Source organism: Anomaloglossus baeobatrachus, chromosome 6 (genome assembly GCF_048569485.1).
Source record: "Anomaloglossus baeobatrachus isolate aAnoBae1 chromosome 6, aAnoBae1.hap1, whole genome shotgun sequence".
NCBI lineage: Eukaryota > Metazoa > Chordata > Amphibia > Anura > Aromobatidae > Anomaloglossus > Anomaloglossus baeobatrachus.
The window spans coordinates 163,949,588-163,973,982 of NC_134358.1; the positions used below are offsets into that span (position 1 = coordinate 163,949,588).

Sequence of the window (24,395 nt, forward strand, 5' to 3'; positions counted from 1 at the left end):
CCTCAAGAACATCTCTAGAATCCGCCCCTTTCTCACAATGGAAGCGACAAAAACCCTCACCGTGGCCCTGATCCACTCCCACCTTGACTACTGTAACTCTCTGCTAATTGGTCTCCCCCTAACTAGACTCTCTCCTCTACAGTCCATCCTTAATACAGCAGCCAGGGTCACCTATCTGGCTAATCTCTACTCGGATGCTTCAGCTCTGTGCCAGTCATTGCACTGGCTGCCCATATATCACAAAATCCAATTCAAACTGCTCCACAGTGCGGCACCCCCCTACATCTAAACCCCCCTCTCTGTCTATCACCCCACCCGTTCTCTACGCTCTGCAAATTACTTTCGACTAACATCCACACTAACTCGAACCTCCCACTCCCGGATCCAAGACTTCTTCCGAGCTGCACGCTCTACCTCAAGAAGCTAGGATGAATTACAACTTACTCAGCTTCAGACACACCCTAAAAACGCATCTTTTTAGAGCGGCCTATCACAGTCCCTAGCCAAACTAAATTCACATAATCCTACATCAAACTCCATGGCACCCAAATGCATCTCAAGTTTCTGGCCGACTGGCCCAGGCAGCCATTATCTATCCCCTATTTCCTTGAGATGGCTGGATTGTCATTGTAAATAAGCCCTGCACCTTGTTCCCCCCACCCCATTGTAGATTGTAAGCTCTCAGGAGCGTGGTTGTCTTTTTTTCCTCGAATTATTGTATTTTCTATAACTGTTACTTGTTTGTATATGATCCTCCTGAATTGTAAAGCGCTGCGGAATATGTTAACGCTATAGAAATAAAGGTTTTTATTATGCATTCTGCCCCATAATGTACTGGAAAACGGGGAAAAAATTCCAAGTGCGGTGAAATTGCAACAAAAAGTGCACAATTGTTTTTGGTTTTTTTTGTTTACCATGTTCACTATTTTGTAAAACTGACCTGGCATTGTGATTCCCCAGGTCAGTACGAGTTTGCAGATACCAAACATCTATAGTTTTAGTTTTCTCTAATTGGTGGAAAAAAATTCTGAAGTTTGTAAAATAAAATTGTGCTTTTGGCACCATTTTTAGAGACTCGTAGCGTTCTCTTTTTTTGGGTTCTGTGGCTCTGTGACGGCTTAGTTTTGCGTCTTGAGCTGACGTTTTTAATCATATTTTTGGATAGCTGCAATGTTTTGATCTCCTGTTATTGCATTTTAATGCAAAAAAAATGTAATGCAGTTTTTATTTTTTTTCCTCACTACACCGTTTAACGATCAGATTAACTGATTTTATATTATGAAAGGTCGGGCATTTCTGAAAGTGGCAATACCAAATATGTGTATTTTTTATTATTGTTTTACTTTCACTGGGGCAAAATGGGGGTGATTTTGTTTTTTTTTTTACATTTTTAAATGACTTTACAAGTCCCCCTAGGGGACTTTAATCCTACAATGTCTGATCAGTAGAAATGCAGTTCTGCCGGCATTTACAGGAAACACGTCATGGCAGCGACAGGGGTCATAATCTACCCCGATGCTGGCATGGCAACCCATTGGGACACAATCACGGGGCCGCCGACGGCGGTGGCGAACAACACAATCCTCGCTGAAGAACGTTAAAAGGCGCTGTAAAAGTTTGACAGTACAATCTAAAGGGTTAACAGGCGTGGGTAGATTGGAGATCCACCTGCACTTGTTAGCTGCACATGTCTGCTGATCAGATCAGAGACAGCCAAAGATAACAGATGAAAATATATCTATATTTTTTTTGCCTAAAATACAAAGGAAATATGTCAACTTTAACTTTATGCCTTTTAGAGATGATTTCACCTTCATCTTGCTTAACAGTTCACAATAACAGTAATTTTGACCAGGGGTGCCTAAACGTTTACACGCCACTATATAACACGAGGACATATGTCTTTATGAGCATTATGTCTCTAGTAGGCCAGTACTCCCCGGACTTCTAAAGCATGCATTTAGTTTATGTCCATTGCTTTCTGGAACTTTTAGATGCCAAGCAGGCAATAAAGATTAAAATAAAAAAAAAAATTAAAAAAAAGAAGAAGCATGTAAAACAATATATCTCACTTATTTATTAATTACAGATCATTTGTAGTAAAACTCTAAGTAATCATTTTTCCAGTGCAAACAAAGCACCCTAGTGATCAAAAGGTGCTAAAGTACAATGAACATCTATTCCTTATTTAGAAAAGTAAAAACATACATATTAAATATATTTTTGCAATTTTTTTTTTAAATCAAGCATAAAACAACAAATTATTCTCCAATAGTTGCCTAGCAGAAAATTAGATGACATAACAACAATAAGGAAACAGCATATATTTATACATACATCCATATAGCCCACTGAGTGCAGCACTGCATAAGCAGTGGGCCAACAGCTACACAGGTATATAGGTTCAAATATCAATTAAACATATACAGCTTTATTTTCTTGTACCTAGTAGCAATAAATGCAGGTATAAAAATGCTTGCTTGTATTGATAGTGATATCTGCTTTAGTCTGACTACAATTTAAAAGAAGGAGCAACGTCCATTAAGTCTTCTGTTCTTTGCCTTTTGTGGAAAACATAGCATTGTATGGCTGTCTTCTCCGTGGTCGCTGACAAGGTGACATCTGCTCTTTTATGTAACCTTTAGGAAGAAAGCAAAGCATAATCATTTGCCAAAATGGTCACTGGACTTTGGGATCTGGTAAGGACAATTGTTTTTAGCACCGTATACAAACTGATTACACTGCTCTACATCAATTCTGCTGACCAAAAAAATAACGTGATCTCCATGAATTTTGGTGTGTTGAATCCAAAAATCACATGTTTCCTTCAGTGACATCCGTTTTTTCCATATAATGCTGTTTACCAAGGAACTCTTACACTGTAATGTAACATTATTTATCATTTTAATTATATTAACTACCTATGATGAATACGCAAAAAGAAATGCTGAATATGCAATTGGTATAACTAATAGGAAGACTGCTTAATACAAGCTGCTTATGTCGGCATTTTTTGACTATATAAGCAGAGTGAAACCAAAAGCAGCATTCTGCTGTTCAAGAGGCTTACATGTCGCAGTAAATTTAACTCCGTTAAAAAGGATTTTGTAGAATCGGTCCTCCTACACTCCAACAGTTTATGGACAGTGCAGGAATAATCCTGTTATATTCCATTACGCTACATTTTTTGTTATTTTACTACACAAAAAAGAAAGGACATATTTCGGGGTTGAACTGGTTGTCGAGGAAAAACCTTGGGCAACACAAAGTGTGCAAGACATGTTATAAAATCTGAGACAGTGGACTAAGGGTCAGAGAAAAAAGTCTCAGCTGTGGTGTGTACAGTGTGACAACCATTGTCATAACTATTCCAAAGCATCCAAAAAGAGAACATTTCTCCATAACAATTAAAAATGCTGTCTTGCTTACACGAAAGACTAGTTTTTTTTCCATGAAGCAAATATATTACGTACTATTGCGTCTTCAGAATTTCTTATTACTCCTTTTTTAACCGACTGTAAAACCTATAATCAAACATCTCATTTGTGAAAAAATTTGACCCATTTTTTTTAATTTCATATCTGGAATCAGCAAAAGTTCTTGGGTTAGCAGAATATTTTTTCAAATGTAAGCCAGTGTTATTACTAACCATAATTCCTATGTCTTGCCAGTTTAGAAAGAGCATTAAAAAAGGGAATTTTGTTTACTTACCGTAAATTCCTTTTCTTCTAGCTCCTATTGGGAGACCCAGACAATTGGGTGTATAGCTTCTGCCTCTGGAGGCCACACAAAGTATTACACTTTTAAAAAAGTGTAACCCCTCCCCTCTGCCTATACACCCTCCCGTGGACCACGGGCTCCTCAGTTTTGGTGCAAAAGCAGGAAGGAGAAAACTTATAAATTGGTCTAGGGTAAATTCAATCCGAAGGATGTTCGGAGAACTGAAGACCATGAACCAAAAGAACAAATCAACATCAACAACATGTGTACACAAAAGAACAACCAGCCCGAAGGGCACAGGGGTGGGTGCTGGGTCTCCCAATAGGAGCTAGAAGAAAAGGAATTTACGGTAAGTAAACAAAATTCCCTTTTTCTTTGTCGCTCCATTGGGAGATACAGACAATTGGGACGTCCAAGGGCAGTCCCTGGGTGGGTAAAACAATACCTCAATAAAAAGAGCCGAAAACGGCCCCCTCTTACAGGTGGGCAACCGCCGCCTGGAGGACTCGCCTACCTAGACTGGCGTCTGCCGAAGCATAGGTATGCACTTGATAGTGCTTAGTGAAAGTGTGCAGACTAGACCACGTAGCTGCCTGACACACCTGCTGAGCCGTCGCCCGGTGCCGCAATGCCCAGGACGCACCTACGGCTCTGGTAGAATGGGCTTTCAACCCTGAAGGGAGCGGAAGCCCAGAAGTACGGTAGGCCTCGAGAATCGGTTCCTTGATCCACCGAGCCAAGGTTGACTTGGAGGCCTGAGAGCCCTTACGCTGGCCAGCGACAAGGACAAAGAGCGCGTCTGAACGGCGCAGGGGCGCCGTGCGAGACACGTAGAACCGGAGTGCTCTCACTAGATCCAAAGAGTGCAAATCCTTTTCACACTGGTGAATTGGATTAGGGCAAAAGGAAGGCAAGGAGATATCCTGATTTAGATGAAAAGGGGATACCACCTTAGGGAGAAATTCCGGGACAGGACGCAGAACCACCTTATCCTGGTGGAAAACCAGGAAGGGAGCTTTGCATGACAGCGCTGCAAGCTCAGACACTCTCCGAAGTGATGTGACTGCCACCAGGAAGGCCACCTTCTGAGAAAGACGGGAGAGAGAGACATCCCGCAGCGGCTCAAAAGGCGGCTTTTGAAGAGCCGTCAGGACCCTGTTAAGATCCCAAGGTTCCAACGGACGTTTGTAAGGTGGGACCATGTGGCAAACCCCCTGCAGGAACGTGCGGACCTGCGGAAGCCTGGCTAGACGCTTTTGAAAAAACACGGAGAGCGCCGAAACTTGGCCCTTGAGAGAGCCGAGGGACAAACCCTTGTCCATTCCAGATTGTAGGAATGAAAGGAATGTGGGTAAGGCAAACGGCCATGGAGGAAAACCGTTATCAGAGCACCAGGATAAGAAGATTTGCCAAGACCTGTAATAGATCTTGGCGGACGTTGGCTTCCTTGCTTGTCTCATGGTGGCAATTACATCCTGAGATAACCCTGAAGAGGGTAAGAGCCAGGACTCAATGGCCACACAGTCAGGTTGAGGGCCACAGAATTCAGATGGAAAAACGGGCCTTGTGACAGCAAGTCTGGGCGGTCTGGAAGTGCCCACGGTTGACCCACCGTGAGATGCCACAGATCCGGATACCACGACCGCCTCGGCCAGTGTGGAGCGACGAGAATGGCGCGACGGCAGTCGGACCGGATCTTGCGTAGTACCCTGGGCAGCATCGCCAGAGGGGGAAACACATAAGGCAGTCGAAACTGCGACCAAAGCGTCCGCTGCCAGAGCTCTGTGATCCTGAGACCGTGCCATGAAGGCCGGGACCTTGTTGTTGTGTCGTGACGCCATGAGATCGACGTCCGGCGTTCCCCAGCGGCGACAGATCTCTCGAAACATGTCTGGGTGAAGAGACCATTCCCCCGCGTCCATGCCCTGACGACTGAGAAAATCTGCTTCCCAGTTTTCTACGCCCGGGATGTGAACTGCGGAGATGGTGGAGTCTGTGACTTCCACCCACTGCAGAATCCGCCGGACTTCCTGGAAGGCTTGACGACTGCGAGTGCCGCCTTTGTGGTTGATGTAGGCGACGGCAGTGGCGTTGTCCGACTGGATTCGGATCTGCCTGCCCTCCAGCCACCGATGGAAAGCCAATAGAGCTAGATATACTGCCCTTATCTCCAGGATATTGATCTGAAGGGACGATTCTATTGGAGTCCAGGTTCCTTGAGCCCTGTGGTGGAGAAAAACCGCTCCCCAACCTGACAGGCTCGCGTCCGTGGTGACCACGGCCCAGGTTGGGGGTAGGAAGGATTTTCCCCGGGACAGAGATGTGGGTAGGAGCCACCACTGAAGTGATGTTTTGGTTGCGAGGGAAAGAGAGATGTTCTTGTCGAGGGAAGCTGAACTCTTGTCCCATTTGCGAAGAATGTCCCATTGGAGTGGCCGTAGATGGAATTGCGCGAACGGCACTGCCTCCATAGCTGCAACCATCTTCCCCAGGAAGTGCATGAGGCGCCTTAAGGGGTGTGACTGACTCCGAAGAAGTGACTGCACCCCCGCCTGCAGAGAAAGCTGTTTGTCCCACGGTAGCTTGACTAACGCTGGCTGGGTATGAAACTCCATCCCGAGGTAAGTCAGTGATTGGGTCGGCGTCAACTTGGATTTCGGGAAATTGATGATCCACCCGAACTACTGGAGAGTCGCCAGAGTGACGGTAAGACTTCGTTGACACGCCACCCGAGAAGGGGCCCTGACTAGGAGATCGTCCAAGTAGGGGATCACCGAGTGGCCCTGAGAGTGCAGGACCGCCACGACGGATGCCATGACTTTGGTGAAAACCCGTGGGGCTGTCGCCAGGCCGAAGGGCAATGCGACGAACTGGAGGTGTTCGTCCCCGATGGCGAAACGCAGGAAACGTTGATGTTCGGGTGCGATCGGCACATGGAGATAAGCATCCTTGATGTCGATCGATGCTAGGAAGTCTCCTTGTGACATCGAGGCGATGACCGAGCGGAGAGATTCCATCCGAAACCGTCTGGTTCTCACATGTTTGTTGAGCAGCTTGAGGTCCAGAACGGGACGGAATGACCCGTCCTTTTTTGGCACCACGAACAAGTTGGAGTAAAATCCGCGACCACGTTCCTGAAGGGGAACGGGAATCACAACTCCTATCTTTAGAGCGTCCACTGCCTGTAAAAGTGCGTCGGCCTGTGCAGGGGGTGGGGAGGTTCTGAAGAAACGAGCCGTAGGTCGAGAGCTGAACTCTATCCTGTAACCATGAGACAGAATGTCTCTCACCCATCGGTCTTGAACGTGTGGCCACCAGGCGTCACCAAAGCGGGAGAGCCTGCCACCGACCGAGGATGTGGCTAGATGAGGCCGAGAGTCATGAGGAGGCCGTCTTGGAGGCAGTGCCTCCTGCGGCCTTTTGGGGGCGTGACTTGGACCGCCACGCATAGGAGTTCCTCTGGCCTTTCTCCGGCCGGTTAGACGAAGAGGATTGGGTCTTGGCGGAGGGACGAAAGGACCGAAACCTCGATTGGATTTTCCTCTGCTGAGGTCTCTTAGGTTTGGACTGGGGTAAGGAGGAGTCCTTTCCCGAGGATTCCTTAATAATCTCATCCAACCGTTCGCCAAACAAACGGTCGCCAGAAAAAGGCAAACCAGTTAAGAACCTTTTAGAAGCAGAGTCTGCTTTCCATTCGCGCAGCCACATGGCCCTGCGGACTGCCACGGAGTTAGCGGATGCTACAGCCCTACGGCTAGCGGAGTCCAGGACGGCGTTCATGGCGTAGGACGAAAATGCTGATGCCTGAGAGGTCAAGGAAGAAACATGCGGAGCAGAATTCCGCGTGACAGCATTAATCTCAGTCAGACATGCCGAGATTGCTTGGAGAGCCCACACGGCCGCAAAGGCCGGGGCGAAAGACGCGCCCGTGGCCTCATAAATAGACCTCACCAAGAGCTCTATCTGTCTGTCAGTGGCATCCTTCAGGGATGAGCCATCGGCAACAGACACAACGGACCTAGCAGCCAATATAGAGACTGGAGGATCCACCTTGGGAGAGTGTGCCCAGCCCTTAACGACTTCAGGTGGAAAGGGATAACGCGTGTCAGTGTGCCGTTTAGCAAAGCGCTTGTCCGGGACCGCTCTGGGCTTCTGGACAGCGTCCCTGAAGTTAGAGTGATGAAAAAACGTATTGCGCGTACGTTTGGGGAATCGAAATTGGTGTTTCTCCTGCTGAGAAGCCGACTCCTCTGCAGGAGGAGGTGGGGGTGAGAGATCCAACACCTGGTTGATGGACGAGATAAGATCATTTACTAAGGCGTCCCCCTCAGGGGTATCAAGGTTAAGGGTGAAGTCAGGGTCAGAGCCCTGAGCTCCCACGTCCGCCTCGTCTTCCTGAGAGTCCTCAAGCTGGGATCCAGAGCAGCGTGAGGAGGCCGGGGAAGAGTCCCAGCGAGGCCGCTTAGCCGGTCTGGGGCTGCGATCCGGGCCGGAGTCCTCCGCCTGGGACCTAGGGGCTATCCTGGCAGCGCGCTGCGGCGCGGACCGAGAAGGGCCTGGAGGAGACAAACTAACAGGGGTCGGGGCCTGTGAAGGGCCCGGTCTGGACTGCAATGCCTCAAGGAGCTTAGATGACCATTTGTCCATAGACTGTGCAATGGATTGAGAAAGTGACTGGGAGAGTTTCTCAGCGAAAGAGGCCAACGACGGTGACTCTGTCCCTGCAGACTGCTCAGGGGGAGCAGGGGGATCTACATGAGCCGAGGGGCCCACAAGTGCCCGAGGCTCCGGCTGAGCAAGCGTGGCAGGAGTCGAGCATTGATCACAGTGAGGGTAGGTGGATCCCGCAGGCAACATAGCCCCACAAGAGGTACAGGCCGCGAAAAAAATCTGTGCCTTAGTAGCTTTGCTCCTTGTGGACGACATGCTGTTGTCTCTTAGGAGAGTGACCACTGAGGGTATATGGGAAAAGGGTATACAGCCTTTCCGAAAAGATATATATCTATTATATATATATATATCCCGGCACCCTAGGGGGACCAGCACCGGGTAACCGGTGTGGCTTACCAACCGCTAACGAGCGGAGTGTGTCCTCCAGATTCCCTGTCGTGGATCCCCCGGAGCTGCAGAGCTTTGCCGCTGAGTAGCATCCACCGGCAGAATGCTAAAAATGGCCGCCGGAGCTCTCAGGGAGGGAGTGGAGCCGAGGGCGGCGCTAGCAAAGAGCGGGAATCTGGGGTCCCCAAAGTGGTCAATGAGGGGGGAGGGAGACATGCAAGATGCTCCAGCCCTCAGAGCCGACGTCATGTCGGTAATCCCGCCCTTACCCCTGACAGGCAGGCTCGGGGGCGGGATTTTTCACGACTAGGCCGCGGCGAAGCCGGGGACTAAATTTAAGGCCGCGCCCGACAAGCAGGCACGGTCGGCGCGGAAGTCCGCCGAAAAAACAACGGACGGAACTACCGCGGCTTCCGGGGAGAAGGTGCGACCCTCCCTGTACAGTCCCCACATGGGGACACAGAGTACCTTCAAGTTGCAGGGCCCGGTCCCTGGGGGTGAAGAAGCTCCGGTCCGGCAGGTTCCACCAGGGGCTGCGGATGGAGCACGGTCCCAGCACATGGATGACCGCTTAGGATCCCACTTCTCCCAGAGCCGCATAAGGGATGGTGAAGGAGACGGCATGTGGCTCCAGCCTCCGTACCCGCAATGGGTACCTCAACCTTAACAACACCGCCGACATAATGGGGTGAGAAGGGAACATGCCGGGGACCCGATCGGGGTCCTCTTTTCTTCCATCCGTCATAACTATGTATGAGAATGCATGAGTGGATGTGTGCCTCCTTCCACACAAAGCATAAAACTGAGGAGCCCGTGGTCCACGGGAGGGTGTATAGGCAGAGGGGAGGGGTTACACTTTTTTAAAAGTGTAATACTTTGTGTGGCCTCCAGAGGCAGAAGCTATACACCCCAATTGTCTGGGTCTCCCAATGGAGCGACAAAGAAAAGAATCTTATGCTACCTTTTGAAGGCAATTTCTCAGAATCAAGCTCAATCCCTGCAGACATTATTTAATGAATAAAATAGTGCAGTTTTATATTAGATAATGTAAGCACTACAGATAATCATATTGTTGGAAAAAAAACTTATCCTTTCTGATGTAACTAAGGGTTATATAATAAAAAGTCATAAAGTTCTGCTATTCTTGTGTTATTTAAAATATTCAATGATTTTAAGAATTCTGCTGGTAGTACATGAGAACATTGTAAAATATTAGAATGTTAAAGGGGTTGTCCTAAGAACAAAACATTTAATCAATAGATCTTGTTCTAATAATAAATTTCCACAAATGGATGTGTTAAAAAAAAAAAAAAGGTTTTTGTGCTGAGATAATCTTATAAATGTGCCCGCGCTATGTACTGTGTAATGACTGATGTAATGAGTCTGACCATGGAAAACAGCTCAAGTTCATGGTCGGAATATACCACAGCTCCTGGCCTGGGGAGAAAGCATTAGTAATTTATGATAAATGAGTATACAGACAAAACAGGGACTCACGGCTGCTACTTTCTGAGGTAGCACATTTCTCTACCTATTTTATCACAGGAGTGAGTGCTTCTGCCGCATCTCTATCCCTTTGAGCTCATCATAAATCAACTCAGTGATGTAGGAGCTCCAGCAGCTGCTGAGTTTATAGATCATTAACTTCATTTATGCATTAGATATGTGTAACTGTATTTAACTATATGAATATTTGATTCCCAAAAATCTCTAACCTCTATCTTTGCAGGTCTGGGTAGAAGGAAATCCTACTTCCCAGAAGTTCTCTGGAGTACTGGGTGGGATGTAACGAAATCTGTGCCTAGAACAGGTTGCCAATTTCTTAGCTCGCTCTTCTTCTGGGAGGTCTGCATAATACTGGCAAGAGATAATGTTAACAATTATACATCTGCTTAAATATGAAAGCAAAAACATCTTGCAGTGCTCAACAACATTTTAATTATCTTCTTCTTCTACTTTTTTTTACAAATACTTTGAGAGTCTATATCTACCAAGACCCCAATGGCTTCTAAAGTTTCATTTTAATTCTAACAAATTTTTTTTAAAAAAAGGTGATATTTCAGAACAACAATATAAGTACCGTATTTTTCGTTTTATAAGACGCACTCTAAATTTAGAGCTAAAAAAATAAAAAATATGGGTCTGTTTTATAATCCCGTGGTCTCTTAACGGAGGGGTGGAAGCAGCGGTGGTGGAGTTGAAGTCACAGGAGGCAGTGGCAGTAGAGCAGGTTGATGCTGCGGGCGGTGCAGAGGGGGGGAGGTCAAGATGCCTCCTGTGGCATTGTGCTGCGGCAGCGGGCACTGCCGTGTGCTGGGGTGGCCGGCGCTGCTGTGTGATGGTGCTCGCTCCGGGCAGAGAGGCAGTGGCCATTCTGAAGATGTCGATGGTGCGGGCTTCAAAGAAATGGCATCTGGAGTCTGTCCGCAGCGAGCACCACCACACAGCAGCGCTGACCACCACACAGAGCCTTGCTGCTCGCACACTACAGAGAGCAGCGTCCGAAAGCACAGTGCACAGCATTGTCCTGCCTCCTGAGACCCCTCTCCATCACCCTCCCGGTAAGCTACATTTGGATTTTAAGACGCACCTCTCATTTTCCTTCAAAATTTTTGGGAGGAAAAGTGTGTCTTTTAATCTGAAAAATATGGTAACTTGTCACAGACTAAAACAAACATTATAGGGAACCTGCCACTATGAAATTGCAGTGCAACTTGCAAGGAGCATGTTATAGAGGAAAGGGTGCGAAGTACATGGATATATAGTTTTGTTCTGGGATATTTGGTCCAGTGGGCAGTCCCATCAGTAACTGACAACTGTCTCTGCATCAACAAGTATACAAAGAAAGCGGTCACTCCCCAATAGGACCGCAAATCCCTGAAAGAGGAAAGGATTAAAACATAGGTTATACTGAACAAAACTATATATCCATATACTTGGCACTTTCCTCTATAACATGCTGTAATTAGGATTATCCCTTTCATGACCGATAACGTATATTTACATCAAAGGTTGGCACCTTATTTTTGATGTTGCTTCACACGCTCCCAACATTTTTACCTGCACTTGATGGCTGATTTAATCAGCCATCAAGTGCCTCTAACAGCTGCGGGTAAACCTGAGATCCACCCTCAACTCAACCAGTTAAATCCCGCTATTAATCACGGACAGTGGTATTTAACACAAGCAGACAGGAAGTGTATCACTAATCCTGCCCACAGGCACGCCTATCACAAGATCGTGGGTTGCCAATGGGATGTCATGACAGCTGGGAGTCTGCTGAAGTTTTACCATATATTGAAAATGGTAAATAAAAAACACAAAAAATAATTGCGGAATTGCATTTTTCTTTGCAATTTCACCACACTTTGATTTTTTTTCCCCCTGTTTTTCAGTACATTATGTGACAAAATCAATAGTGTCATTCAAATGTGCAACTCATCCTGCAAAAAACAAGCTCTAGTACTTGACAGACACTTGACAGATAAATAAAAAGTTATGGTTCTTGGTAGAATAGAAGGAAAAAAACAAAAACAAAAAAAAGAAAATTACCAAGTAGTGAAGAGGTTAAATGATTAAAAGAGGCAGGTTAGATTGAACAAACCTATATTAATCAATCTACTCCGCTCCCCCTGCTCTATAGCAGAATACATGCAGATAGGACTGCACTTTCATAGTAATAGGTCCGCTTTAAATACTAGTTGCCCTTATATACCGTATATTTTCAGAATATCAGTAAGAAATAAGCCTGAAATTAGCGAGCAGCAGCCTGTTAAATTACCAATTCACATTCTTTACAAGTGTGTCCCAGTAATTTCCTCCTCTCTTCCTTGTTTCGCACAACTTCAATATGAGGAAAATCCACTACAGAATTTTTCCTATTAAAGAAAACAAAACGAAAAAAACACGTTATATGATTACACAACAGTTGCACATAACACATGGAGCCCAGATTTGTTTGGTGATTTTGCACTTCCTATTTTTAAATTATTTATTAAGAAAATGCCACAACAATGGACATACATGTGCGTTCTGATCTGGGGTTTGTTGTATAACTAATAACCAGGGTTTAAAGTACCCTTGATCCTATGGTATTCCCATTTCCTTCCTAGTTATAACTAATAACCAGCTGTACTTTTTCTATTTTCTGTAACCAGATAGTTTGGCGGTCACACAAGCTCATGGTTGTCTGTTAGAGATCAAAACAAGCCCTGATCTCTGCCGTTTTGTCCACTAATACTACAGGCTACATTTAATAGAAGAATGAAAAGGTGTGCCCTTAACATCAATTGTGATCTCCTCCAAGACTGAAAAGACCCAAGATCTGCACAGTATGATTAAGCATGGATTACTCTATCAAAGCTAATGGAATGGCAAAGAACGGTAAATTAACACCTAAAAGTATAACGTGTAAGATAAGATACTTAGTGACTGTATATGTATCCAGTTCCACTATATCCATATATAACCACAAAGCACATTTTTAGCATGTTCCCCCGTTAGCTCTTAGTCCTCATTACTCTGTTCACATGTTTTGAGTGTAGCTCAGGAATTATATTTTTGACTAGGTTAAGATTTTTTGCCCCTTTCACACTTATTTATTTTACATAAACATTTGTGAGCAAAAATCAGAAGCAAGTGCAACACATAGGAGAGATGCAGATGTATCCAATACTTTCTCAGTGTAGGCTCCACTCCTGGTTTTGGCTTATACATTTTGCTGAAAAATTGTGACCATAATCCTGCCGTGTCTTTGGAGATCAGTTCACTTCTACTCCAGGTGGATCCAAGATAGATATATACAGTCTGAGAATTAAAATAAAAATAATGCTCCATTCTTCCCTTACCTATGTTGGAAGCCAACATGGACAATATGTATAATACGTAATATTGTTGAGGAGAGCCATAAGATGAAATACTTAATTAACCTCTGGACATAGAGCACTGTGAGAAGTGTGTTCAATGAAATGAATTCTCTATAAATAAGCCAGTCAGTTTTCAGAGGAATCCAAGATGGCCCCCGATGACATCACAGACCCTACCATCAGCATGGATTCATCCACTGAAGTCAGACCCGCCCATCAACAGCAACACAGATCTCCCCATTGGCTAGCCCATGAACTGTCCCACTAAATGGGCATATCTGAACTTGTGTACGCCCCTAGCCTATATCAAGAGGACGTATGCTCTGTACTCGCTCTGTTTGGTGCCACTGTGATCAAGAAGAGATTTCACATCCAACTGTATCTGGTGTGTGGTGTGATTTCTTTATGCAAGCACTTGGTCTACACCAATTAGGCCAGGCAGTAGACAACTAGTGATCTCTGGTTAAGAGTTCACTAAACAATATGAATCACTGAATTCACAATTGGATCCATGAGCTCTACATTCTACAAGAGCTCAAAGGTCTACATCCAAGAGAACAAAACCATGCCCTGTGAGGGGGGTTGTGAACTTGACAGGCAGGAGGGCAAGTTTATGTAATGTGGTGTATTGCATTTGGTTCTTTTGACAAAGCAAAAACTGCATCTGCTGTGTTTCTCATGTAATCTACATCAGTAAATAACACCCCTGTGGCATTTTGAAGATAAGCCATTGTACTTGAGATGGGCATCAAGTCTCCATAGTTTAAACCTGTCTTCAGGCCTTTTGATATGAAGACTTTTCCTATATACCAGGATGCCATCTACAGGAAGATGGAAACCACTGCACCTACATTTGTCAAGACTCTTGACCCTCCAACCCATTCTGGACCTAAGAGAGAGCCACCTTCAGAAGAACATTAACAGGCATGTGCATGTTCTCGGAGGACTCAAAAGAAGGTACTATCATGTGGAGGTGTTACAGTACAGTACAGGCTACTATGGGCCATGTTTGACTGTGTGGCCAATATAAAGGTAGCATACCAAGCTAGTCAGTCGCCCCACTTCCCATCCTATCATACACACATTTCAAGAGTCATAACTAGTGATGGGTGGACCCGGACTGTAAAAGTCCAAATCCGAGCGGGTTCAAAAGAACCTGAGCACTGACCCCGAAATTCTTAGCTTGGCAGTATACTTTGGGTCATTTGGAAGACCCATTTCTGCCCCAGCTTCAAGTTCCTGGCTGATGTCCTGAGATGTTGCTTCAATATTGCCACATAAACCTCTTTTCTCATGATGCCATCAATTTTGTGAAGTACACCAGTCCCTGGTGCAGCAAAACAACCCCACAACATGATGCAGCCACTCCTGTGTTTTACAGTTAAGCTTGTGCTCTTAGGCTTCAAAGCTTCTCCCTTTTTCCTCCAAACATAATGATGATCATTATGGCCAAACAGTTTAATTTTAGTTTTGTCAGAACACAGGACTTGTCTCCAAAAATGAAGGTCTGTGTTCCTGTGTGCATTTCCAAACATTAATCTGGCTTTTTATGTTTCTTTTGGATTAATGGCTTTTTCCCGGCAGAGTGGCCTTTCAACCCATGTTGATACAGTACTCGTTTCACTGTGGATGACACAATCTTACCAGCTTCCACCATCATCTTCATAAGTTCTTTTGCTTTTATTCGTGGGTTGATATGCACATGTCTGACCGAAGCACGTTCATTTCTGGTACACAGAACCCGTATCCTTCATCAACGGTATGATGGCTGGACATTTCCATCTTGTTTGTACTTGCGCATAATTGTTTGTACAGATGAAAGAGGCATCTTCAGGTATCTGGAAATTGCACCTAAGGATGAACCAGACTTGTGCAAAAGGCCCCAATTATTTCCTGAGATCTTGGCTGATTTCTTTTGACTTTCCCATGACGCGACACAAAGAAGCAGTGTATTTCAGGTGTGCATTAAAATACATCCACAGGTGTGTCTCAATTAACTCATATGTTACCAATAAACCTATCAGAAGCTTCCAAAGACATGAAATCATCATATGAGCTGTCCCATATTGTACTTAGTGTATGTAAACTTTTGACTTTGCAGAAAGTAATAAAATATTCTCTCGATCATTATTTTGGCATTTGGCAAATATAAATAATTTTGGTAATTCTAATTGACCTAAAATGGGAAAGTATTATTATGATTTCATATCAGATAGTGAGAAAAACATGCATATGTGTCTTTCTAGATAGTGTATGTAAACATCTGGTTTCAACTGTATCTATATTAATTCTGATATTTTAGCAGGATAAAACCCTATTGTGTTGTCCCTTCTCTTATAGCTCATCCCATCACATGCTGAGTATCTATCCCCAGCGCACCAATCTGCTTTGCCACCGTCCTCTGTGACATTGTCCACATCAGTATCGCTTTACAGTCACCAACAAAGAAGCCCCACACTGTGATCCTAAACTTCATCCTCCCTTATCCTTTTGCAAATGCCCAAAAGAGGAGGGGAGGAGTGACATCAGATAAATGTGAGACGATCCCACCCACATTTACTGTCACTGTGACCTACACTAGGTTTCATGGCAAATTTCAGCAGCTGATCTGCTTAGTGTTTAAAGGAGGAAAATATTTTTTTTTTCAAATATTTGTCAGATTTTACTTCATTAAAAAAACATGTTAATGTTTTTTTGTTTTTAAAATAAAAAAAAAAAAAATAAAAAATCGAACATTAACACTTTTCATTTTTTTCAATTGTTGAATATTTTTTATGGCACTTTAAAATTGTGTATTGTGCTATAAAATAACATGACAACATGGTTCTTCTTCTCAGTACGATTATTGATTGGTTTTTTTGTGAGGTAGTATAATGATTTTGATTGCTTTTTATATGGCAAAAAAACCAGTGTTAGTGTTTCGATTTTCTTTCTCCATATGGTTTTAACTGTAGAGTTAATATTGTATTTTGATGTATTTGGACTTTTAAGGACATTGTGATACCAAATATTTTATTTCTAAATGTAGAAAAGAGGGAGGAGAGGATTTGAATTTTTCTTTTACTTTATTTTTCAGTCCCATTGGGGAAATTGAAGCTGGGATTATCTGATCGCTTGCTTTACATACTGCAATATTACAGAATTGAAGTATATAGCTAAAATGATGTTCTCCTACATGTAGTTGTGACATGGCAGTCATGGGAGCCTTCAGCAGGTTCCCCCTATCGGCACTGTGTGGTTGCGACACAGTGGGAAGGAGAGATATCTGGATGGGAACAGCTTCCCCCGAACCTTAAAGGGGATGTTAACTAATAGGACAACCTCTTATTCCACGTTTCCCCCAGGCAAAATAATAAAGACTATGCTCACCTTCTGTAGTAGTGGACAATTCCTTTAAATGATCCTGTCAGAGATTGCCAATGACATATAAAGGGCTGATAGCAGTGATCAGAGTTTATCCCTCATTGTTGCCGTTACAGGCAGATGTCGACAGTTTCCGAGACAACTTAATATACAGTCACCAGATATAGGACGTAACAGTAAATTCTATGTCAGCAAGGGTATATATTACAATGGCTTATGTCCATAAACTTACCTTTCAGCATCCTGTACATAGGGCTCCACATATGCCTTCTGCTTCTGGTAGGATTCTCCTTTTCCTTGGTTCCCTAAACAAAACAGCATTGTAAACAAGCCACTAAAACCCAAGTCTAGTACCAATGAATCACAGGTTGATCATCAAAACTGGACAAAGAAACTATAAAAGAAACTATAAAAATAATTAGCATAGCCCAATTAATCATTTTCTTTTACATGATGTGGACAATTGGGTGTATGGCAGTAGCGTAGCTAGCGGGGGAGCAGAGGGTGCCGCCGCCCCGGGCCCCGTGCTCAGAGGGGGCCCACACGGAGCTGCGATACCATTAACTATATCAGTGTGCACAGCGCGCCGATGTAGTTAACCTCTGCGGCAGTGCGGAGGAGACATGATCTCCCTGCGCTGCTGCGGATGACAGAGCACACGCAGGACACAAAGTCCCAGCGTGGTGACGTCATCCCTCAGCGCTGAGCAGGGGGGGAGGCAATTGCCCCCCAGGCTGCTCTCCCAGCTATTGCTGAGGGCCGGCCGCGGGCCGCCTGCTGCATAATGTCATTATAACACACATGGCCGCGCAGAGTGAATTGCGCGCGGCCGTGTCTCTTGTACTATGATGTGGCCGGCCACACTGACAGGCGCAGACAGTGCTGACCGACCGCATAGTACAGGAGACCCGGCCGCTGGCATGCACAGTGCGCGGCCATGTGCATTATAATGACGTCATGCAGCGCGCGCTGCCTCCATCCAGTGTTGTGGCTGCATCCCAGTGATTAGAAGCTGACTGGGTAGTGGGCGTGACCGGCTTTGTTAGTGGGCGTGGCCATGTTTCCTCCCGTCCACTATAATCATGTAGGCTTCGCCCCCCCCCTCTCCCCCTGCACCCTCCATCTGGAGGTCTTACCTCGGTCCCCGCTTCTATCATAAAGAACTCCAGGACACCTGGAGTTTCTTTCTGTCATCACCTGCGTTGCTGAGGCCCCGCCCCTTCTGATCACATGGGTGTGACGTCACCACAGGTCCTTTAGTTTAGAGGGATTTACCATGGCATGAAACAAGTCTGTGGCTGCACGAGAGAGAAGAAGTGTCCCCCAATCATCAAAAGTAAAAAGCACCTCCAGTATATGTCCGTGTGTATAGGATTGTGTCTGTCTTTTGTGTATGATTATTTGTATGTGAATGTTTTCAAATATGTATACACTTCTATGTGACTATATCTGTGTATGTGTCTGTATATATGTGTGTGTATATGGCTTTATGCAGGTGTCTATATGTGTGTACGGCTGTACGCAGGTGTCTGTATGTGTATACGGCTGTACGCAGGTGTCTGTATGTGTATACGGCTGTACGCAGATGTCTGTATGTTTATACGGCTGTACGCAGGTGTCTGTATGTGTGTACGGCTGTACGCAGGTGTCTGTATGTGTGTACGGCTGTACGCAGGTGTCTGTATGTGTATACGGCTGTACGCAGGTGTGTGTATGTGTGTACGGCTGTACGCAGGTGTGTGTATGTGTATACGGCTGTACGCAGGTGTCTGTATGTGTATACGGCTGTACACCGGTGTCTGTATGTGTGTACGGCTGTACGCAGGTGTCTGTATGTGTATACAGCTGTACGCAGGTGTCTGTATGTGTATACGGCTGTACGCAGGTGTCTGTATGTGTATACGGCTGTACGTAGATGTCTGTATGTGTATACGGCTGTACGCAGGTGTCTGTATGTGTATACGGCTGTACGCAGGTGTCTGTATGTGTATACGGCTGTATGCAGGTGTCTGTATGTGTATACGGCTGTACGCAGGTGTCTGTATGTGTATACGGCTGTACGCAGGTGTCTGTATGTGTATACGGCTGTACGCAGGTGTCTGTATGTGTATACGGCTGTACGCAGGTGTCTGTATGTGTATACGGCTGTGCGCAGGTGTCTGTATGTGTATACGGCTGTACGCAGATGTCTGTATGTGTATACTGCTGTACGCAGGTGTCTGTATGTGTATACGGCTGTACGCAGGTGTCTGTATGTGTATACGGCTGTACGCAGATGTCTGTATGTGTATACGGCTGTACGCAGGGGTGTGTATGTGTATACGGCTGTACGCAGGGGTGTCTGTGTGTACGGCTGTACGCAGGTGTCTGTGTATACGGCTGTATGCAGGTGTCTGTATACGGCTGTACGCACGTGTCTGTATGTGTATACGGCTGTACGCAGGTGTCTGTATGTGTATACGGCTGTATGCAGGGGTGTGTATGTGTATACGGCTGTACGCAGGGGTGTGTATGTGTATACGGCTGTACGCAGGTGTCTGTATGTGTATACGGCTGTACGCAGGTGTCTGTATGTGTATACGGCTGTACGCAGGTGTCTGTATGTGTATACGGCTGTACGCAGGTGTCTGTATGTGTATACGGCTGTACGCAGATGTCTGTATGTGTATACGGCTGTACGCAGGTGTCTGTATGTGTATACGGCTGTACGCAGGTGTCTGTATGTGTATACGGCTGTACGCAGGTGTCTGTATGTGTATACGGCTGTACGCAGGTGTCTGTATGTGTATACGGCTGTACGCAGGTGTCTGTATGTGTATACGGCTGTACGCAGGGGTGTGTATGTGTATACGGCTGTACGCAGGGGTGTCTGTGTGTACGGCTGTACGCAGGTGTCTGTATGTGTATACGGCTGTACGCAGGTGTCTGTATGTGTATACGGCTGTATGCAGGTGTCTGTATGTGTATACGGCTGTATGCAGGGGTGTGTATGTGTATACGGCTGTACGCAGGTGTCTGTATGTGTATACAGCTGTACGCAGGTGTCTGTATGTGTATACGGCTGTACGCAGGTGTCTGTATGTGTATACGGCTGTACGCAGGTGTCTGTATGTGTATACGGCTGTACGCAGGTGTCTGTATGTGTATACGGCTGTATGCAGGGGTGTGTATGTGTATACGGCTGTACTCAGGGGTGTCTGTGTGTACGGCTGTACGCAGATGTCTGTATGTGTATACGGCTGTATGCAGGTGTCTGTATGTGTATACGGCTGTACGCAGGTGTCTGTATGTGTATACGGCTGTACGTAGATGTCTGTATGTGTATACGGCTGTATGCAGGTGTCTGTATGTGTATACGGCTGTACGCAGGTGTCTGTATGTGTATACGGCTGTATGCAGGTGTCTGTATGTGTATACGGCTGTACGCAGGTGTCTGTATGTGTATACGGCTGTACGCAGGTGTCTATGTGTATACGGCTGTACGCAGGTGTCTGTATGTGTATACGGCTGTACGCAGGGGTGTCTGTGTGTACGGCTGTACGCAGGTGTCTGTGTATACGGCTGTATGCAGGTGTCTGTATACGGCTGTACGCAGGTGTCTGTATGTGTATACGGCTGTACGCAGATGTCTGTATGTGTATACGGCTGTACGCAGGGGTGTCTGTGTGTACGGCTGTACGCAGGTGTCTGTGTATACGGCTGTATGCAGGTGTCTGTATACGGCTTTACGCAGTGGTGTCTATGTTTATACGGCTGTACGCAGGTGTCTGTGTATACGGCTGTATGCAGGTGTCTGTATACGGCTGTACGCACGTGTCTGTATGTGTATACGGCTGTACGCAGATGTCTGTATGTGTATACGGCTGTATGCAGGGGTGTGTATGTGTATACGGCTGTACGCAGGGGTGTGTATGTGTATACGGCTGTACGCAGGTGTCTGTATGTGTATACGGCTGTACGCAGGTGTCTGTATGTGTATACGGCTGTACGCAGGTGTCTGTATGTGTATACGGCTGTACGCAGGTGTCTGTATGTGTATACGGCTGTACGCAGGTGTCTGTATGTGTATACGGCTGTATGCAGGGGTGTGTATGTGTATACGGCTGTACTCAGGGGTGTCTGTGTGTACGGCTGTACGCAGATGTCTGTATGTGTATACGGCTGTACGCAGGTGTCTGTATGTGTATACGGCTGTACGTAGATGTCTGTATGTGTATACGGCTGTATGCAGGTGTCTGTATGTGTATACGGCTGTACGCAGGTGTCTGTATGTGTATACGGCTGTACGCAGGTGTCTGTATGTGTATACGGCTGTACGCAGGTGTCTGTATGTGTATACGGCTGTACGCAGGTGTCTGTATGTGTATACGGCTGTACGCAGATGTCTGTATGTGTATACGGCTGTATGCAGGGGTGTGTATGTGTATACGGCTGTACGCAGGGGTGTCTGTGTGTACGGTTGTACGCAGGTGTCTGTGTATACGGCTGTATGCAGGGGTGTGTATGTGTATACGGCTGTACGCAGGGCTGTGTATGTGTATACGGCTGTACGCAGGTGTCTGTATGTGTATACGGCTGTACGCAGGTGTCTGTATGTGTATACGGCTGTACGCAGGTGTCTGTATGTGTATACGGCTGTACGCAGGTGTCTGTATGTGTATACGGCTGTACGCAGGTGTCTGTATGTGTATACGGCTGTATGCAGGGGTGTGTATGTGTATACGGCTGTACTCAGGGGTGTCTGTGTGTACGGCTGTACGCAGATGTCTGTATGTGTATACGGCTGTACGCAGGTGTCTGTATGTGTATACGGCTGTACGTAGATGTCTGTATGTGTATACGGCTGTATGCAGGTGTCTGTATGTGTATACGGCTGTACGCAGGTGTCTGTATGTGTATACGGCTGTACGCAGGTGTCTGTATGTGTATACGGCTGTACGCAGGTGTCTGTATGTGTATACGGCTGTACGCAGGTGTCTGTATGTGTATACGGCTGTACGCAGATGTCTGTATGTGTATACGGCTGTATGCAGGGGTGTGTATGTGTATACGGCTGTACGCAGGGGTGTCTGTGTGTACGGTTGTACGCAGGTGTCTGTGTATACGGCTGTATGCAGGTGTCTGTATACGGCTGTACGCAGGTGTCTGTATACGGCTGTACGCAGGTGTCTGTATGTGTATACGGCTGTACGCAGATGTCTGTATGTGTATACGGCTGTACGCAGGGGTGTCTGTGTGTACGGCTGTACGCAGGTGTCTGTGTATACGGCTGTATGCAGGTGTCTGTATACGGCTGTACGCAGGGGTGTCTATGTTTATACGGCTGTACGCAGGGGTGTCTATGTGTATACGGCTGTACGCAGGTGTGTGTATGTGTATACGGCAGTACGCAGGTGTCTGTAAGGAGCTGTAGGCCCATCATACTGTGTATAGGGGAGGTGTAGAAGTATATTATGTATAGGGAAGGGGTAGAGGCATCTTACTGTGTATAGGGGAGCCATGGGAACATCATACTGTGTATAGGGGAGGTATAAGGGCTTCATACTGTGTATAGACGAACTGTACATGGGAGGGACATTATTAAATGTTAAGTGGACACTTAGGAACCATTATTGTTATAGGGGCAGTCAGGGTATTGTGACCGTGAAAGGCACACTGGGGGCTCTATTACTTTCTAGGAACAATATGTGGGCACCTTTCTAGGGCACTTACACAGGTCATTAATATTTTCTAGGGGGAAATGTTACCATTTAGAGGGCACAAATGAGGCATTTTACCATGTAAAGAGCACAGTGGTGGCATTAATATGTGGGGGGCACAGTGTTGGCATTAATATGTGGGGGGCACAGTGGTGGCATTAATATGTGGGGGGCACAGTGGTGGCATTAATATGTGGGGGGCACAGTGGTGGCATTAATATGTGGGGGACACAGTGGTGGCATTAATATGTGGGGGGCACAGTGGTGGCATTATGTGGAGGCACAGTGGTGGCATTATGTGGAGGCACAGTGGTGGCATTAATATGTGGGAGGCACAGTGGTGGCATTAATATGTGGGGGGCACAGTGGTGGCATTAATATGTGGGAGGCACAGTGGTGGCATTAATATGTGGGGGGCACAGTGGTGGCATTAATATGTGGGGGGCACAGTGGTGGCATTAATATGTGGGGGGCACAGTGGTGGCATTAATATGTGGGGGGCACAGTGGTGGCATTAATATGTGGGGGGCACAGTGGTGGCATTAATATGTGGGGGGCACAGTGGTGGCATTATGTGGAGGCACAGTGGTGGCATTATTATGTGGAGGCACAGTGGTGGCATTATGTGGAGGCACAGTGGTGGCATTATTATGTGGAGGCACAGTGGTGGCATTATGTGGAGGCACAGTGGTGGCATTATTATGTGGAGGCACAGTGGTGGCATTATTATGTGGAGGCACAGTGGTGGCATTATTATGTGGAGGCACAGTGGTGGCATTATTATGTGGAGGCACAGTGGTGGCATTATTATGTGTGGCAGTAAGAGGAGCATGGTTTTTGTGCCACACAGCAGGTGCAGTAATTGGGACACACACGGCAGCAGTGGCTCAGTATTGGGGTGATGGCAGGATGAGGGGTTTGTGCAGGTTGGGATTAGATGGGGTTCGATGCCGGAAGTGTGAGGAGTCAAATGTGTCTTTGTTGTAATTTCTGTAGATGAGTTGTGGCTGGAAGAAGTCGTCATGTTGGTCTGGGCCAGATGGAAAACACAGAAAAGGTGAACAACTCCATCTGAAAGAACGTCAGCTGTAAGTCACCATCTATAACTGTACTTTGATCTCTAGTATGTGCTGCAGCACCGATATCTACCACTATATAGTCACCATACAGCAGTAATATCAGTGTCATCTGCCGAGGTTCCACTATACCCACGATTAGTCTGCGCCACCATAGTTATCATGGTTACCTGGTAAGGGGCCCACTCAGATGTTTTGCCCCCCCCCCCTAAGCTGAAACCCTAGCTACGCCACTGGTGTGTGGTGTTGTTTAACTGGGAAAGAGATGACATTAGTGAAGGTGGAAGCATTGTGATGCTATGTGCAAGATTTTGTCTTGGATCTGAACATTCATAAGGATGTCCCTTACTGACACCACTTATCATTGTTGGAGACTTCGCACTCCCTTCATGACAACATACAACTTACCACACTTTAGAAATTGTTTGTTGTTTGTGAATAGTGTGAGAAACCTAAAGAATTCAAGGTGTCCACTTAACCTCTAAATTTCCCACATCTCAACCAGATGGTGCATCCATGAGTTGGTGTGCTCCAGATTATTGAATCCCCATATAGCAGCTTGCACGACTTGAACCCAACTTGTAACTTACAGAATTTTCTGTTAACATCTTGGT

General features: G+C 46.0%; 1 protein-coding gene across 3 annotated transcripts in view; it reads right to left on the reverse strand.

Moving 5' to 3' along the window:
* Nucleotides 1-2,072: 2,072 nt before the first annotated feature.
* Nucleotides 2,073-24,395, reverse strand: part of RBBP8 (RB binding protein 8, endonuclease) — a 146,551-nt gene continuing 124,228 nt past the window's right edge. For 2 of the 3 annotated variants that reach the window (XM_075314456.1, XM_075314457.1), the window contains exons 16-19: nucleotides 17,239-17,311; nucleotides 12,560-12,656; nucleotides 10,494-10,635; nucleotides 2,073-2,639 (exon numbers count right to left, since the gene is read on the reverse strand). In XM_075314456.1, the coding sequence (XP_075170571.1) occupies nucleotides 2,542-2,639; nucleotides 10,494-10,635; nucleotides 12,560-12,656; nucleotides 17,239-17,311 (410 nt within the window). In that variant the 3' untranslated portion in view covers nucleotides 2,073-2,541. Of the gene's footprint in view, nucleotides 2,640-10,493; nucleotides 10,636-12,559; nucleotides 12,657-17,238; nucleotides 17,312-18,177; nucleotides 18,305-24,395 lie in introns of those variants that run through there. The other variant, XM_075314458.1, reaches the window with a different exon arrangement.